The sequence below is a fragment of the Leptopilina heterotoma genome, unplaced genomic scaffold, assembly GCF_015476425.1.
Source record: "Leptopilina heterotoma isolate Lh14 unplaced genomic scaffold, ASM1547642v1 Lhet_134, whole genome shotgun sequence".
In the NCBI taxonomy this organism is placed as follows: Eukaryota; Metazoa; Arthropoda; class Insecta; order Hymenoptera; family Figitidae; genus Leptopilina; species Leptopilina heterotoma.
In genome coordinates this window covers 3,032,453-3,048,766 of record NW_025110853.1, presented here as the reverse complement: position 1 = coordinate 3,048,766, position 16,314 = coordinate 3,032,453, and the positions used below count along the sequence as shown (strand labels likewise).

The 16,314-nt window shown below is 24.4% G+C and overlaps 2 protein-coding genes across 2 annotated transcripts; both read left to right on the top strand.

Moving 5' to 3' along the window:
* The first annotated feature begins 29 nt into the window (after window positions 1–29).
* Window positions 30–15,236, top strand: LOC122497591 (pre-mRNA-processing factor 6). Its single transcript, XM_043604814.1, has 10 exons — window positions 30–324; window positions 454–513; window positions 1,868–1,994; window positions 2,122–2,672; window positions 7,052–7,832; window positions 11,023–11,238; window positions 11,321–11,662; window positions 12,049–12,392; window positions 14,313–14,646; window positions 15,100–15,236. The coding sequence occupies exons 1-9, from the start codon at window positions 233–235 to the stop codon at window positions 14,590–14,592; spliced, it is 2,793 nt and encodes a 930-aa protein (XP_043460749.1). The 5' UTR covers window positions 30–232; the 3' UTR covers window positions 14,593–14,646; window positions 15,100–15,236.
* Window positions 15,237–15,287: 51 nt separating this feature from the next.
* Window positions 15,288–16,288, top strand: LOC122497592 (cytidine deaminase-like). The gene is made up of 2 exons (XM_043604815.1): window positions 15,288–15,429; window positions 15,785–16,288. Exons 1-2 carry the CDS (start codon window positions 15,393–15,395, stop codon window positions 16,219–16,221), a joined length of 474 nt encoding a protein of 157 aa, XP_043460750.1. The 5' UTR covers window positions 15,288–15,392; the 3' UTR covers window positions 16,222–16,288.
* Window positions 16,289–16,314: the final 26 nt, after the last annotated feature.

The following is a 16,314-nucleotide window of genomic DNA, read 5'->3' as shown; positions in this document are numbered from 1 at the left end:
TAGAGCCGTACTGTCGTCGGTCATATTGCACTTCATAGTCAAATAAATAATTGTATTTTTGTGATTGTTAAAATTCTCAATTGAATAAAATAAATAAATAGTAATACATATTATTATAAATTACTTTGGAAAAGAAATGATCTAATATCTATTAGATTTTCAAGAGGCATTTATTACATGTAAATGTAAAGTGTTGAATGTTTTATCTTCTTAATTCGTTGAATAAACGAATATGGCAGTTCCATCATCATCTTTGTCGAGAAATAAAAAACATTTTCTCGGTGTTCCTGCACCTTTAGGATATGTCGCCGGTGTTGGAAGAGGGTAATCTATCATTTACAATTTAATTCTCACCTGTCAGATTAAAAGAATCTATATTTATTTAATTCATTTTCTTATACTTAAAATTCCTAACCTCAAAATTTTGATTGTTTTCTTTTTCTATTAAAATAGAGCTACTGGATTCACCACTCGTTCGGATATTGGACCAGCTCGTGATGCAAATGATGTTTCGTGAGTATTTTCTATTTCAGGGTTGCCATAAATCAGGAAAAAGTCAGGGATTTTTCTTTAAAGTACTGGAAAAAATTATATGTTTACAATTTATAAGAAAATTCTGAATTTTTGTGTCTTTTTGTTTGCCTCATAAACGATGATATTACCACGAATTCTAAACAAAAACCTTAAAGTTATTCTATTTCTGACAATAATTTGTTTTAAGTTATTTCAAAATATTTCAAAAGTTATAAAATTCAATTATTTTCAAAAATTTTAATAAAATTAATTGCAAAATTTCAATTGTTTTCAAAAAATGTTCTTAATTCATTGATTTTCAATATTCTACTATTTTAATAAAATTTCCCAAAAGAATTCATTTATTTAAAAACAATTTTGACAAAGTTCTACACGAATATTCAATTATTTTCTAAAATAATGAAAATTTCACAGGAATTTAATTATTAAAAATAGAATTTACATAAATTTTTTCGAAAAAAAATCAATTGTTTCAAACTTTTTTATAAAATTCTTCGCATTAATTCAATTATTTTCATAAATTAATAATAAAACTTATTGCAGAATTTTAATTATTTTTAATACAATTTTAATCGAATTTCTCGAAAAATGTAATTGCTCTTAAAAATGTTATTCAAATTCGTCGAAAGAATTCAATTATTTAAAAATTTGTTGATAAAATTATGTACACATTCAATTATTAAATAAATTATCTATGGTTGTATTTTTAAACAATTGAATTCTCTTAGAATTTTCTAATAAAAATTAATTACAGTTAAAGTTCTAGATAATAATAGAATTTTGGAGAAATGACTAATAATTGCAATTTTTAGAAATAATTTAATTTTGTAAAGGTTTCAAATTAAAATCTTTAAAAATCTAAATTTTTCATACTTTTATTTAAAAATTCTGTGGAACTAATTATTTTCAAAAATCTTAATCGATATTTTTAAAATTACCTATTTGAAGCTTTTATTTTCTAATATAATATTTAATTAAAGAATTTTCGAATAATAGAACTTTCGTAAAATTTTATTGTAAACAAATGGATTTGAAAATTCTCAAAGAACTTGTTCAAAAATCATTGAAAAGAATTGATTTAAAGAAGAATTTTATTTAAAAATTGTAGAAAATAACAATTGAATTGAAATGATAAAAATAATTTTGAAGAAGTATCTAATAATTTTTAGAGTGAATCAGAATATTCTTTAGAGTCAGGGAAAAAGTCAAATTTTTGTCTGGTAATCAGGGAAAAACAAAATTAAATTTTGCTGGCAATCCTGTTCTCTTTTCTAAAAGAAATCTCACTATTTTATATGGTTTTTTTACATATAGGAAAAATGTAAACTTTCAGAGATGACAGACATGCACCGCCGACTAAACGGGCGAAAAAGAAGGAAGAAGAAGAGGAGGACGAGGAAGATTTAAACGATTCTAATTATGACGAATTTTCCGGTTACGGTGGTTCCTTATTTAGCAAGGTTAATTTTAATATTCTTTACAATTTATTTCCTTACAGTTGACTATTCAAAGAATAACATTTTCTATTTGAAATTTATTTCCTATTTAGAATTTTCTTTTTATCAATAATAGAAATTTTTCCTTCAGGATCCATACGATAAGGACGATGAGGAAGCCGATGCAATATATGAAGCAATCGATAAAAGAATGGACGAGAAACGTAAAGAATATCGTGAGAAACGTTTAAGAGAAGAATTGGAACGTTATCGTCAGGAGAGACCGAAAATACAACAGCAATTTTCTGATTTAAAACGTGATCTTGTCAGTGTATCGGAGGATGAATGGAAAAATATTCCCGAAGTTGGTGACGCGAGAAATCGTAAACAACGAAATCCACGTGCGGAGAAATTTACACCATTACCAGATTCTGTTTTAGCGAGAAATTTAGGCGGTGAAACAACGTCGAGCATTGATCCAACGAGTGGTTTGGCATCAATGATGCCCGGTGTCACGACACCCGGTATGTTAACACCAACTGGTGATCTTGATTTACGAAAAATTGGTCAAGCGAGAAATACACTTATGGACGTGAAATTGAGTCAAGTCTCGGATTCAGTCGCCGGACAAACTGTTGTCGATCCAAAGGGGTATCTCACCGATTTACAGAGTATGATTCCGACATATGGAGGAGATATCAAGTGAGTATTTTTTTTTTTTTGTCTTCACAGGCCTTGGATAGTATGATTTTTTAGAGCTTTCTTTTACTTTTCTTCCAAATATTGCAACAAAGACCACTTATTTAATATTAAATGCAACTTATTTATATTTTTATAACTTAAAAAATAACTATAGACAAAATTTTTAAAAATTATTTATAATTCATTTTTCTAATTGAATTTTCGAAATATACAATTAAAAAGATTTTGAATAATTGAAATTTTGTAATATTTAATTGAATAATTGATTTTTTCAAGTATTTTATTACAATTTTTAAAAAACAACCTTTCAATTCTCAGAAATTTTAATGAAAAATCTTCAAGTGTAAATTTAAACATGAAAATTAGATTCAAAAATTGTATGCAAATATTGTTGAAAGAAGTAATTCTTTAGAATTTTTTAAAATTCAATTATTTTCACTATTTTTAGTTACATATTAATTATTTTTTTAAAAATAGTACAAAAATTCTATTAATATATGACGGGTTCCACGTTAAGTGACCCAGGTCAAAATTTTAAATGTTTGGGATCGGATAAAAATTTTGTAAAAACAGTAGTCCTATTAGATACAATTAAAAATACCAAATATTATTAATTTATTTAAACAAATATAAAAACTGGAGGGGGTCAAAGTTTAAATTTTTGGTCTAACATGGAATATTTGAAAAATTTGTAGTTTCTTTAAAACAAAACGAAAATACGTTTTCTATTTTGGGTTTTTCTGCTGTTTTTCAACACTTTCTAATGGTGTAAACAAATGTAGAGAAAAAAAAATGTTTGACCTTGAAAAATTAAATTAAAAAATAAAATTTCATTTTTTCATCAAATGGACAGTTTTTATTTTTTAAAAAAAATTTTTATCATAAAGGTGAGGTTTTTTGCTAAAAAAAATGTATAGGTCAAAACGTGGGACAAGAACTTTTAACTGGTCAAAATAAACATTTACTTCTGCAATCCACCGCCCCTGCTCGTTGTTGGGCTATATATTGTTTATAACAATTGAAATAAATTATTTTATGCTTTATTAATTATCTGGTGGTCATATTGGATGAATTTAAATTTATTTAGATCATGTGCATCAACGGAATAAGAAAATAAACCTCCTTTTTTAAAAAAGTGTATTAATTTGTTAACTTTGATTTAAAAAAAATTATAAATAATTAAAATCTCCAAAATCGGCCTCGAAGGATGTCTTAAGAATTTATTCCCCTTTAATTTAAGACAAAGAACACTTAAATCGGTTAAAAATTGTAAGCTATAGACATTTTTTAATAGTAAATTGTAAAAAAAATTCCACTGTGGGACGGTGCACGGCAGAAGTAAATGCTTAATTTGACCAGTTAAAAGTTCTTGTCCCACGTTTTGACCTATACATTTTTTTTAGGAAAAAACCTCACCTTTATGATAAAATTTTTTAAAAAAAAATAAAAACTGCCCATTTGATAAAAAAATGAAATTTAATTTTTTAATTTAATTTTTCAAGGTCAAATAATTTTTTTTCTCTACATTTGTTCACACTATTAGAAAGTGTTGAAAAACAGCAGCAAAACCCAAAATAGAAAACGTATTTTCGTTTTGTTTTACAGAAACTACAAATTTTTCAAATATTCCATGTAAATTTTTGACCTGGGTCACTTGACGTGGAACCCGTCATATATAAGAAGTTATCAATGTAAAAAAATACAGTACAAAAATTCTGTTAGAAAATTCAATTATTTTCAAAAAATTACATTAAAATTTCCAAAAATTAAATTAAGATAGTTTTTAAAAATGTAATTCTCAACATTTTTTTCATTATAGTTTCTTAAAATTTAATTAACCCGTTGCCTGTTTGCGACCCAACGTTGGGTCGTGAAAAAAGATGGCCCAGACTGTTTCCGACCCAACGTTGGGTCGTGAAAGTTTTAGCAAAATATAGAAATTTGTTATTTAAATTATAAAACAAATTCTTTTATATCATTATTCACATACTATAGGTATCAATGATGCTAGAAAAAGTAATAAATAAATAATTGTTTATTATTTTTAAGTAATATAACAATTTAAAAGATTTTGATGGACATTTTGTGGCAATAAAATGAATATTTTTCCAAACAGCGAAGGGGTTAATCTCAATTATATATTTTTTTATTTTATTATTTTGCAATAAAAATAATGACATAAAACCTTTATGTTATTTTATTCTTTCTAAGTATCGAATTTTTTACGGAATTTATAATTATTTTATGTAGATCATTTTCAAAATTTGCATTAAAAATTTTTCTAATCCTAAGAGATTAGTTTTTTAAATTACTTAAATTTTCTTTTCATAAAATCAAATATTTTCAATAATTCATATCACAATATTTAAAAAAAAATTCTTAGAATTTTTCATCATAATTATATAAACTTCAATTATCAGAATAAAGTAAATTAAATTATTTAAGAAATCTGCTTTTCTAGATTTTATCATTAAAATTTTACAGAATTTATATATTATTATATTTGTAATCAAAATTCTTCAAAAGCTGAATTATTTTTTCATATTTTCAAAAAAAAAATTTTTAATTTTAGAAATATCTGCAAAAAATAAGATTAAAATTTTTTTAAAATTATTATTAAAGTTTTAAAATAAAACAATCATTTTTAATTTTAACAACAATTTTCTATTAAAATTCTTCGGAAAATTGATTAGTCTTTTCAAATTATCCAAAATTTTTTAAAGCAAATCAATTATTTTCGAAAAATTATTTCATATTCAGAATATTTTTATTAAACTGATTCTCAGATTTCTTTATCATGTAATTTTTTAAAATTCAATTTCAATATTTCCAATTAGATATTTATAGATATTTCAGATAATTAAACAATCTATAGGAAACAATTCCATTAAATTTTTTTTAAAATCTATTTTTTTTTAGAATTGTTATTAAAAGTTTGAAGAATTTAATCATTTTAAAAATTTGTAATTAAAATTCTTTAAAAAAAATTGAATTACAATTTAAAAAGAGAAACTGCTTTTTTAGACTCACAATTAAATTTTTGGAGTATTAATTATTTTCCCAATTTTTAATTAAAAATCTCTAAAAAATCCTTTATTAAATTCAAGATATTTTCGAAAAATTACTTTAGAAAATTTAAAAAAAAGTAATTCAGAAAATTTTTTATCATAATTTTTTTAAATTCTATTTAAGTATTTACTGCAAAAAAAGTAAATTAAACATTCTAAAATTAAAATCTAATTTTCAGAACTTTATCATTAAAATTTGTTTATAATCAATTATTTTTAATATTTTCGGTAACATATTTTCAGTAATCTATATTAATAATCGTTGTATTCCGGTAATCTGTTTGAACTAAAATTAAACTCTTTTAAAAAATTTTATTAGTTTTCATAAATAATTACATTTTGATGCATATGATGATATATATGATATGATTATATGATTACATTTTGATTATATACAAAGAATTTTATCAAAAACTTTTAAGAATAATTGGATTTTTTAGAAAAATGTTATTACAATTTATAAAAAAAAATTGAATTTTTGCAAAGAATTCTACAATTTTTAAAAATAATTGAATTCTTGTGAAGAATGTTACAATTTATAAAAATTATTGGATTCTTGCGAAAAATTTTATCGAAAATTTTGAAAATAATTCAATGTTTTGAAAGAATTTTATTACAAATTTTGAAAATAATTGAATTTAATCGAATAATTTTATTAAAAAGTTTAAAAATAATTAATTTTTTAAAGAATTTTATGAAAATTGTTGTAAATAATCGAATTCCACTAATATTTTAAAAAATAATTGTATTTTTTCTAGAAATTTTATTAAAATTGTATTGAAAATAATTGTAATCCTCCGAGGAATTTTACTGTTTATAAAAGTAAATAATTTTTTTTAAAGAATGTCATTATGAGAATAATTGAAGTCCTTCTAGAACTTGAAAATAATTGAATTTAATTAATATTTTTAAAAATAATTGTATTCTTTCAAGAAATTTTATTAAAATTGTATATTAAAATTATATTGAAAATAATTTAATTCTTCCGAAGAATATTATTATTAATGAAAATAATTGAATTCCTCAAAACAATTTTATTAAAATTGTAGGTATTGAAATATTTATTAACGAAATAATTGAAATTTTGAATAATTGAAATTACAAATCACTGAAATATCAAGAAACAGAACATTTTTGTGAAAACACTGAATAAAATAAACGACGTTTTTCGATTTCTTTTCATCTTTATAGTCGATCCGAGGCCTGCCTTAAAAAATTGAAAATTGATTTACTTTTTGTTTTTTTTATTTGGTATAATTATAATAATCAATTTTCATACTTTTTGTAATAAATAAAATTTTTGATCTTCAGTGACATAAAGAAGGCGAGACTTCTTTTGAAATCGGTTCGCGAGACAAATCCGAATCATCCACCGGCTTGGATTGCTTCTGCTCGTTTAGAAGAGGTCACAGGTAAAGTTCAAGCAGCGCGCAATTTAATAATGAAAGGCTGTGAAGTGAATCCAACATCGGAAGATTTATGGCTTGAGGCGGCGCGCTTACAACCGGCGGACACGGCAAAAGCGGTGATTGCCCAGTCGGTTCGTCATATACCAACGTCAGTGAGAATATGGATAAAGGCCGCTGACCTGGAGACGGAAACAAAGGCGAAACGACGTGTTTATCGAAAAGCACTTGAGCACATTCCAAATTCCGTGCGATTATGGAAGGCGGCTGTGGAATTAGAGGAGCCGGAGGATGCGAGAATTTTATTGAGTCGAGCGGTTGAATGTTGCTCGACAAGTGTTGATCTATGGCTCGCGTTGGCTCGTTTAGAGACTTATGATAATGCACGTAAAGTGTTGAATAAAGCGCGAGAGAATATTCCGACTGATCGGCAAATTTGGACGACTGCCGCTAAACTCGAGGAGGCGAATGGCAATAAGCACATGGTTGAGAAAATCATTGAGCGCGCTATTTCTTCTCTAAGTGCAAATGGAGTGGAAATTAATAGGGAGCATTGGTTTAAAGAGGCTATGGAGGCGGAAAAAGCCGGTGCGGTTCATTGTTGTCAGGTGATTATCAAGTCTGTGATTGGCGGTGGAGTCGAGGAAGAGGATCGAAAGCATACCTGGATGGAGGATGCAGAGACGGTAAATTCTTCTTTTAATTATTTAATTTCAATTTTTTTTTCTCATCCACAAGTTCTGTGCTTTCAAATCTGAACGAAATCTTTTGTCGACATAAATATTTAGAAGATAACTCAGTATAAGGAACAGCAAAAGGTGTAAAATAATTATTTATTCTGACACGTTACTCAATAATTATTTATTATTCACTTATAATTATAATGAGGCTAAACTCCGCGACGTTTTTCAAAACAAAAAAAATAAATTTTTTTCCAGGTAAATTCATCTCTATTTTTATGCATTTAGATTTTTAGGAAACTAATTTTTACTTAAAAAGCAATTGCTCGAAAATAACATGAATTTGAAGCCAAAATAAAATAAATCGTCGTAATATATTTTCGTTTTCGTTTTTAAAAACGTTGCGGATTTCAGTCTCATTAATTTTATAATACATAGTCGTTGTTCCGTCATTCATTTATTCTGTTTAAATTAGTAATTAGTAAGTGAATTAGTCATTTTCGCGTTTTTTAGGTTTCAACAGTTGAAATTTAATAATTTTTAAATAATTTGTTTTCAATTTTTAATATTTTCCCTTCAAAGACAAAACTATTTGAGGGGTTAATAGTAAAAGTGGTTCAAAATTAGGATAAGAGATTTAGTATCAAAAACTGGTTTATTTTGAAAAAGTTTTTTGAGAATTCGATTATTGAAAACAAAAAAAAAAAATGTCCAATTAAGCATATCAAAAATGGAATTAATTCCTTAAAAATTTGAATCAAATTTTAAAAAAAACTAAGTTCTTCAGTTTTAAATTTAAATTATTAAAAACTAAAATTTTTTAAATTTCAACTTGAAACCTTTGTAATTTAAGTAGCATTTTATACCAAAAACATTAATATTTTAATGCAATATGTGGAAGGAAAGTCGAAAAAATCGCAATTCATTAAAATAAGTTTAAATAATCCATAAATCAGGGAAATTAGGGAATCACAATTAAAAGTACTGAAAAATATTAAATTTCTAGTGAATTCATAAAAAAATTTAGACTTTAATGTCCAGCAACAAAATAAGTATTAACAAGATTTAATTCTTATTAAATTTTTTTTCTTCTTCTTACAAACTTTGAAATCGACACCAATTTTAATATAAAACCTTAAAAGCTTTTTCTATTTCTGTCTATAACTGAACTTTACAGAATATAAAATTGAATTTTTTAAAAATACTTTAATTTAATTTTAAATAATTTTAATTAAAAATTCTGACCATAACTGAACTTTACAGAATATGAAATTGAATTTTTTAAAAATAATTTAATTCAATTTGAAATTTCGTAAAATTAAAATTTTAAATAATTTTAATTAAAAATTCTGAAGAAGTTTTTTAAAAATTTTTATTTAAATTGTTTTGGGGTCGTACACATAATTCGTCACGCGAACAGGGGGAGGGGGTGGGGTCTAAAATGGTCAAAAATCGCGTGACGTATTATGTGTACGGCCCCTTTGTAATTCTTTGAATTTTTGAAATATTTAATTGAAAGATTTTTGAATAGTTGAAGTTTAATTAAATTGAATTGTAAACAAATGAAATTCAAATATTTTTGAATTGAAGTTTCAATTTATGTTTATGCTTCTCAAAGAAATTTCTCAAAAATTATTAAAAATAATAATTGATTTAGAGAAAAATTTTAGTAAAATAATAGAATTTTATAAGAAATTCGTTTACAACTTTTATAAATAATTGAATCTCAAATGGTTTAAATTTAAAATTTTAGAAAATTATAATTTTAAATAATTATAGTTAAAAATTTTTAAGAAGTTAATTCTTTTTGAAAAATTATGATTCAAATTGTTTTAAAAATTGTTTGAAATTTCGTAAAATGGATTTATAAACAAGTGGATTTCAGTGTTATTTTAGATAAACTTGAACTTTTACATGTTATTTCCTCGAATAATTGAATTGTCTTTTTTTTCTCTTTTCTTTTTTCAAAAATTATTAAAAATAATTGATATAGAGATGAATTTTTGTTAAAAATTTCCTAGAAAATAATTAAATTGATTCCTGAAAATAGTTTTGGAAAAGTTACAGTAGTGTGAACCAGATTGTTCTTTAGGGCAAAAGAAGAAGTTAAAATTCTGCCTGGAAATCAGGGAAAAAATAAAGACAAAATCAAATTTTCCTGGCAACCCTAACGAAAAATATCGCATTTTTGTAAATATTAAAAAAGGCTCGAAAAGTTATACTATCCGAAGCGTGTATTAATTTTTACAAACTCTTAAAGTAAAAAGTATTAAATTTTCGGTTTTTAATTTAATTTTTAAATATTTAAATTAATTTAATTAGTTTATTATTTAAATATATTTATTTTAATTTTTTGTAATTATGAATTTAAATATTTGTTTAGTTTTTAATATTTTTTAGATTTAAATGTATTGTTTTGCTTAGTTTTGACAATTGTTTAAAATTTTATTATTTTGTAATTAAAATATTTAAAAATTTTTTAAAAATAAATTCTTAACTGCTAACGGTCTTCCTTAATTTCATTAATTAACATAATTCATTAATTTGATTAAATGGAAATTACGTCATTACAGTGCCAAGAAAAAAGAAGTTTCTTTTTTCTCTCGCTTATTTGTTTGACTAGTTATTATAAAAATAAAATTTGAATTCGAAGAAGAAATAAATGAATTTCGTTCATTTGATTGCACAGAACAATAGGGACATAATATTTTTAGTTCTATATCTAATGTTTTTTATTTGTTTAAGAAATATTTTACTTACATTTATCTGATTTTTTATTTAGAATTTGTTTAAATATGTTTGTTGCTGAAGACCGCAACTTTTTTAAAATTGAAAAATTAAAAAAGGACATCCAGATTAAAGATGAATTAATTTGAAAAAAAAATTTCAAATTAATTCATCTCCAATTTTGATGTTTCTAAATCTTGAAGGAATTAACTTTTTCTTCAGAGACCTATACTTGCAAATAATTTAAATTTGAAGCCAAAATTATAGTGTCTCATTATTTTTCGTTCTCACGTTTGAAACATAGTTGTGGACTTCAATGTCATTTGTTTAGGAAATTTTAAAGAATTTTGGTTTTAAATTTGTTTAAGAAAATATATTTTACATGAGTATAAAAAGTAAATTTGTTAATTATCCAGTGGATAGTTTTTTGTATTTATTCTTTCTAAATGTATTAATTTTTCTTCAACAGTGCGCTCAACAAGGAGCGTTAGAATGCGCTCGAGCTGTTTATGCATTTGCCTTGAGCACTTTCCCAAGTAAAAAGTCCATTTGGATGAGAGCTGCCTTTTTTGAGAAGACCTACGGTACAAGAGAATCTCTCGAAGCTCTATTGCAACGAGCCGTTGCTCATTGTCCAAAAAGCGAAGTTCTTTGGCTTATGGGCGCAAAATCAAAGTGGTTGGCTGTAAGTATTAATTTTTTTTAGATTTTTCCGAAAAAATTGTCATTTGAATAGTACCTAATAATTAGAGTGTTTGTTTATTTAGGGCGATGTTCCGGCAGCAAGAGGTATTCTTTCACTGGCTTTCCAGGCAAATCCAAATTCAGAAGAGATTTGGTTGGCTGCGGTGAAATTGGAATCAGAAAATTCAGAATACGAGAGAGCAAGACGTTTATTGGCGAAGGCACGCGCCTCCGCTCCAACGCCACGTGTTATGATGAAAAGTGCAAAACTCGAATGGGCGCTAAATAATTTGGATACTGCTCTGAAATTATTGAAAGAAGCCCTCGAAATGTTTGATGATTTCCCTAAATTGTGGTTAATGAAAGGACAAATTGAGGAACAACAAAATATGAATGAACAAGCTCTTACCACTTACAATCAGGGGGTAATTTTTCTCTTCTATTTATGTAGATTAGGTTTAAATCTGAATTTCAAAGAATATATTTATCGCAAAATTATGAAACGGTGAAATAAGTTTAAATCTTCAACTGTCAAAATTGCCAAAAAACATTTTTTAATAATATCTATAAATAAGAAAAAGAATACACCTAATTGATTGAAAAAAAAGAAAATTTTTTCTTTCTTTCTTTTATTTATTTTTCTGGTATTCTTAAAAAAATTTTTATACATAATTGTAAATTAGATTATAAATTTATGAATTAAATTATAGATTTAGAAATTAAATTATAAATTAAGTGATAGAATTATAAACTTATCAGTTGAATTATAAATTTAGAAGTTAAATTATAAAGTTTTATTCTTATATCACAGATAAAGAAGTGTCCGAATTCGATTCCATTGTGGCGGCTTTTGACGCATTTAGAATGCCACTCGGGACGTGTAACGAAAGCGCGTTCTGTTTTGGAAAAAGCGCGTCTGAGAAATCCAAAGAACGATGAATTATGGCTTGAGGCGGTTAGAATTGAAAATCAAAATTCAGCAACGCAAAATATGGCTCATACATTGATGGCAAAGGCATTGCAGGAATGTCCGAATTCGGGATTATTGTGGGCAGAAGCTATTTTTATGGAACCAAGGCCACAACGAAAAATGAAGAGTGTCGATGCTTTAAAAAAATGCGAACACGATGCACATGTTCTTCTCACTGTCTCCAAGTATGTTTATTCTCAATTCACGATTTTAATTAAGATGTTAAATTTTTTATTATCCAGATTATTCTTTATTGATTTTTGTATCTTTACACCTTATTAATTCAAAGAAATTTTCTACTACTTTTTCTTTTTCCTGGAAACAAGTAAATTTCAAAATTCTAAACAATTCTGTTCTCCGAAAAGATTTCAATTCAAATTTTTTAGAAATTAATTTAATTTCTAAATATACAATAAAATAAAAAATTCAAATAATTGAAATTTGTAAAATTTAATTGTAAATAATTGTATTTTAAGTGAACTTTTCTTCACTTTTTTGAATAATTCAATTCTCAAAGAATTTTCTAACAATTATTAAAAATAATTGACTTAGAAAATATTTTGGGATACAAATTCTAGAAAGTAATTGAATATTGGAAGAGTTATGGTTCAAATTTTTGGAAAGGTTTCATAATTTAGATTTTTGAAGATATAAATTTTGAATAATTTTAATTATACAAATTCTAAATAACTCAGTTCTTTGAAACATTTTGATTAAAATTCGTTATTTATTAATAATTTTTTCGAAGTATTAAACATATCTTCAATTAAAATTTGAAATATCTCAAAAGAATTGAATTATTTTCAAAGAATGTAATAAAATTTTCAAAAATTTTGATAAAATATATCGCAGGATTTCAATTATTTTTACAACAATTTTAATTAAATGCTTTGAAAGAATTAAATTATTTTTAAAAAATTTTATTAAATTTTTTCGAACATATTCAATTATTTTCAAAAGTTTTGATAAAATTCTTTATAAAAACTTATTTATAAGATGTTTATTGGTAATTTTTTGGAATTTTTGAACATTTCTTCAATTGAAAATTTTCAAATAGTGAAATTAATTGAATTCTTATACAGAATTTTATTAAAATAATTGATATCTTTCGAATAATTTTATTACAATTTTTAAAGTTAATTAGAATTCTTTTGAGGAATGTAGTATAAATTATATTGAAAGTAATCGAATTTTTATTATTTATGAAAATAATTTAAATCTTACAAAAAGTTTAAAGGTTTTTGAAAATAATTTAGTTGTTGCATAGAATGTTATTATAATTTCGGAAAATAATTGAATACTTGGATGATTAGTTTTTTGTAAAATTCTTAATTAAATTGATCGTTTGACCAAAGCAATTATTAATTTTTTATTACTTTCTCTAAATTAATACTACGATCAAAGAAAACACTTATAAATTTTTTCCACTAATTTTCTATTTGAATGAGTTATAGTAGAAATTTTTAGAAATAATTAATTTCTTTAAGGGAATTTAATAAAAATTGTATTAAAAATAATTAAATTCTAATAAAGAATTGAACAATTTGAGTTGTACATTTTGAACAGTAAAAGTAATTTTATATTTGTTATCTTGTATAACAAAATTTCTAAGTTTAAAAATTCTAAAAAAATAAGATTTTTAAGTTGCAAAAAACTATCATTTTTCCAAAATTTGTAAAAAGTAGAAATTTTTGTTTTCATTATAACTAAAAAAAATGTCTAGCATACAAAAAAATGACAATTTTTGTAAATTTTTCTTTTTAAAAAAAGAGGGAAAAGAGGAAAATATGCTTAATTTTATGTGTTTTGGGGAGTTTTATTCCTAAAGTTCTAAACGTTCAAGTGAACAAAATTCATTTATTTCTCCTTCAAATTAAATTTTTATTACAATAATTTTTGCTGTAAATAAAATTAATCATAAAGTTTCTAAATATAAAATTTAAGTTTAAAATGTTTAATTTCTATCAATATTTTATGAAAATACTTTTAATGCTTTTAATAAGAAATATTTCGTTCATTTGAACGAAATTTGTGGATCATTCTATCAAAAATTATTTATTTGAAAAAAAACTGAATCAATTAATATATAAATTAATAAATTACAGATTATTTTGGAGCGAGAGTAAAGTTTCAAAGTGTCGAGATTGGTTTAATCGAACAGTAAAATTGAGACCTGTATTAGGCGATGCCTGGGCGTATTTTTATAAATTTGAAAAACTTCATGGAACTGATGAACAACAGGAGGATGTGAAGAAACGTTGCATTGCCTCCGAACCAAAGTATGGAGAAAATTGGTGTAAAGTTTCGAAAAATATCAACAATTGGTGTTTCAATACGGAACAAATTTTAATTCTCGTCGCTAAGGAGCTTCCAATTCCTATATGAATTCAAATTTTTTTGGTTTATTTAGAATTGTACATTTGAAACTAATTTCATTAGGTAAGTAAAAGAAAAGAAAACTGCGAGTTTATTTATTTATTTTCAAGAGAGAATTTAATTTTCACATTTTATTTAAATATTTATTTAAATTTCCAAAATTCTTATTAATTCGTTTTGTATTTTCTTTTTAACTTTATTAAAGACTTTCATAGAACTTTTCTTAAATTACTTTTCTTAAATTTGATTCAATGGATCGTTAATTGTTTTCTTACTCTTCTTTTTTACGTTATTTCTTGTTAATTATTAATTAAAAAATTATTTTATTATTAATAAGCTATTTAATTAAAAATAGTTAAAAAATCCAATATTCAAAATAATTTTAATTAAACGCAATTCAATTAATGGAAAATTAAATAGTTTGTGAAAGTTCCTTTCTCCTTTCACTTTTATTTCTTCTGCTAAAGATTTTATTAAAAAATATTTTTAATATACCTATTTTTGTTTTATTTTCAGAGAAAGACAATATTTGAAAAGAGAAAATTGTTTAGAAAAACTTTTTAAGAAAATAACCCTGCGCAGAAGGTTGTTATGAAAACTATATTAGTTCCTTCACCTCTGACTTTGAGATTAGGTTAGGTAGAAATATTTTCTTTTGTTACTCCAAAAAGAAAGTAGTCACTGAACTGTTTGTCATTCAGCAGTAACTTTAAATAAGTTGGAGTATCGATTCGAACAGATGTGCGAGTGTTAAATTTTTTTTCTTCAAGTGAAATTAATTTAGAAAAAAAGAAAACAAAATATATAAAATGAGTGCAGAAAAAATCGTCGATTTTTTAACTCTTGGTTCGTATTTTATATTTGTAATAACATTTTCTAAAATTGTTATAAATAACAGTAAAAAAATTGTTTTCGAATTTTTAGTGAAAAATTGAAATGAAATAAATTTTTGAATATTAAATTTGAATGTATAAATTAAAATTTAGATTTAAATAAAATTTGTATTATAATTACTTAGGATAATAAAATAATTATTATTTACGATAATATTGTTGTTTTGTTAACAAATGTTGATTTTAGATGAAAATTAATTTAGAAAATTTAAATTTTGTCAATTCAAAAAGAGGAGGGGAAATTTTTTGGCAATATTAAAATTCACTTGATATTAATTTCGTTTGAATTGAAATTTTCTTTTTTTAAGATAATTGTACGCAGGAGTTGATAAAGGAGAGTATAAAAGTTCGCGAGATGGCTTATGCGCCTTATAGTAAATTCAAAGTTGGAGCAGCACTACGTTGTGAGGATGGATCAATAGCGACTGGTTGCAATGTAGAAAATGCTGCCTATTCATTGGCAATTTGTGCTGAACGTGTTGCAATGGGAAAGGCAATATCCGAGGGGAAGCGAAAATTCACAGCAATTTCAATTGCTGCTGACAAAATTCATGGTACAAAAAATACATCACCATGTGGCATGTGCCGGCAAATGATGGTTGAATTTGGTGACATGCCGGTTTATCTAACATCGCCCGATATGATGACCATTCAATCCACATCTGTCGTGGAACTATTGCCATTTTCCTTTGGCTTTGAAAATATCAAAAATGGTATTCAATTTCCATTTAATCACAATAATTGAATAAATTAATCTCATTTCTCACTAATTTTTATATTTTTATGAACAGAAACGAAATTATGAAAAATACAATCGTTTCTATTTTATTTCTCTTTA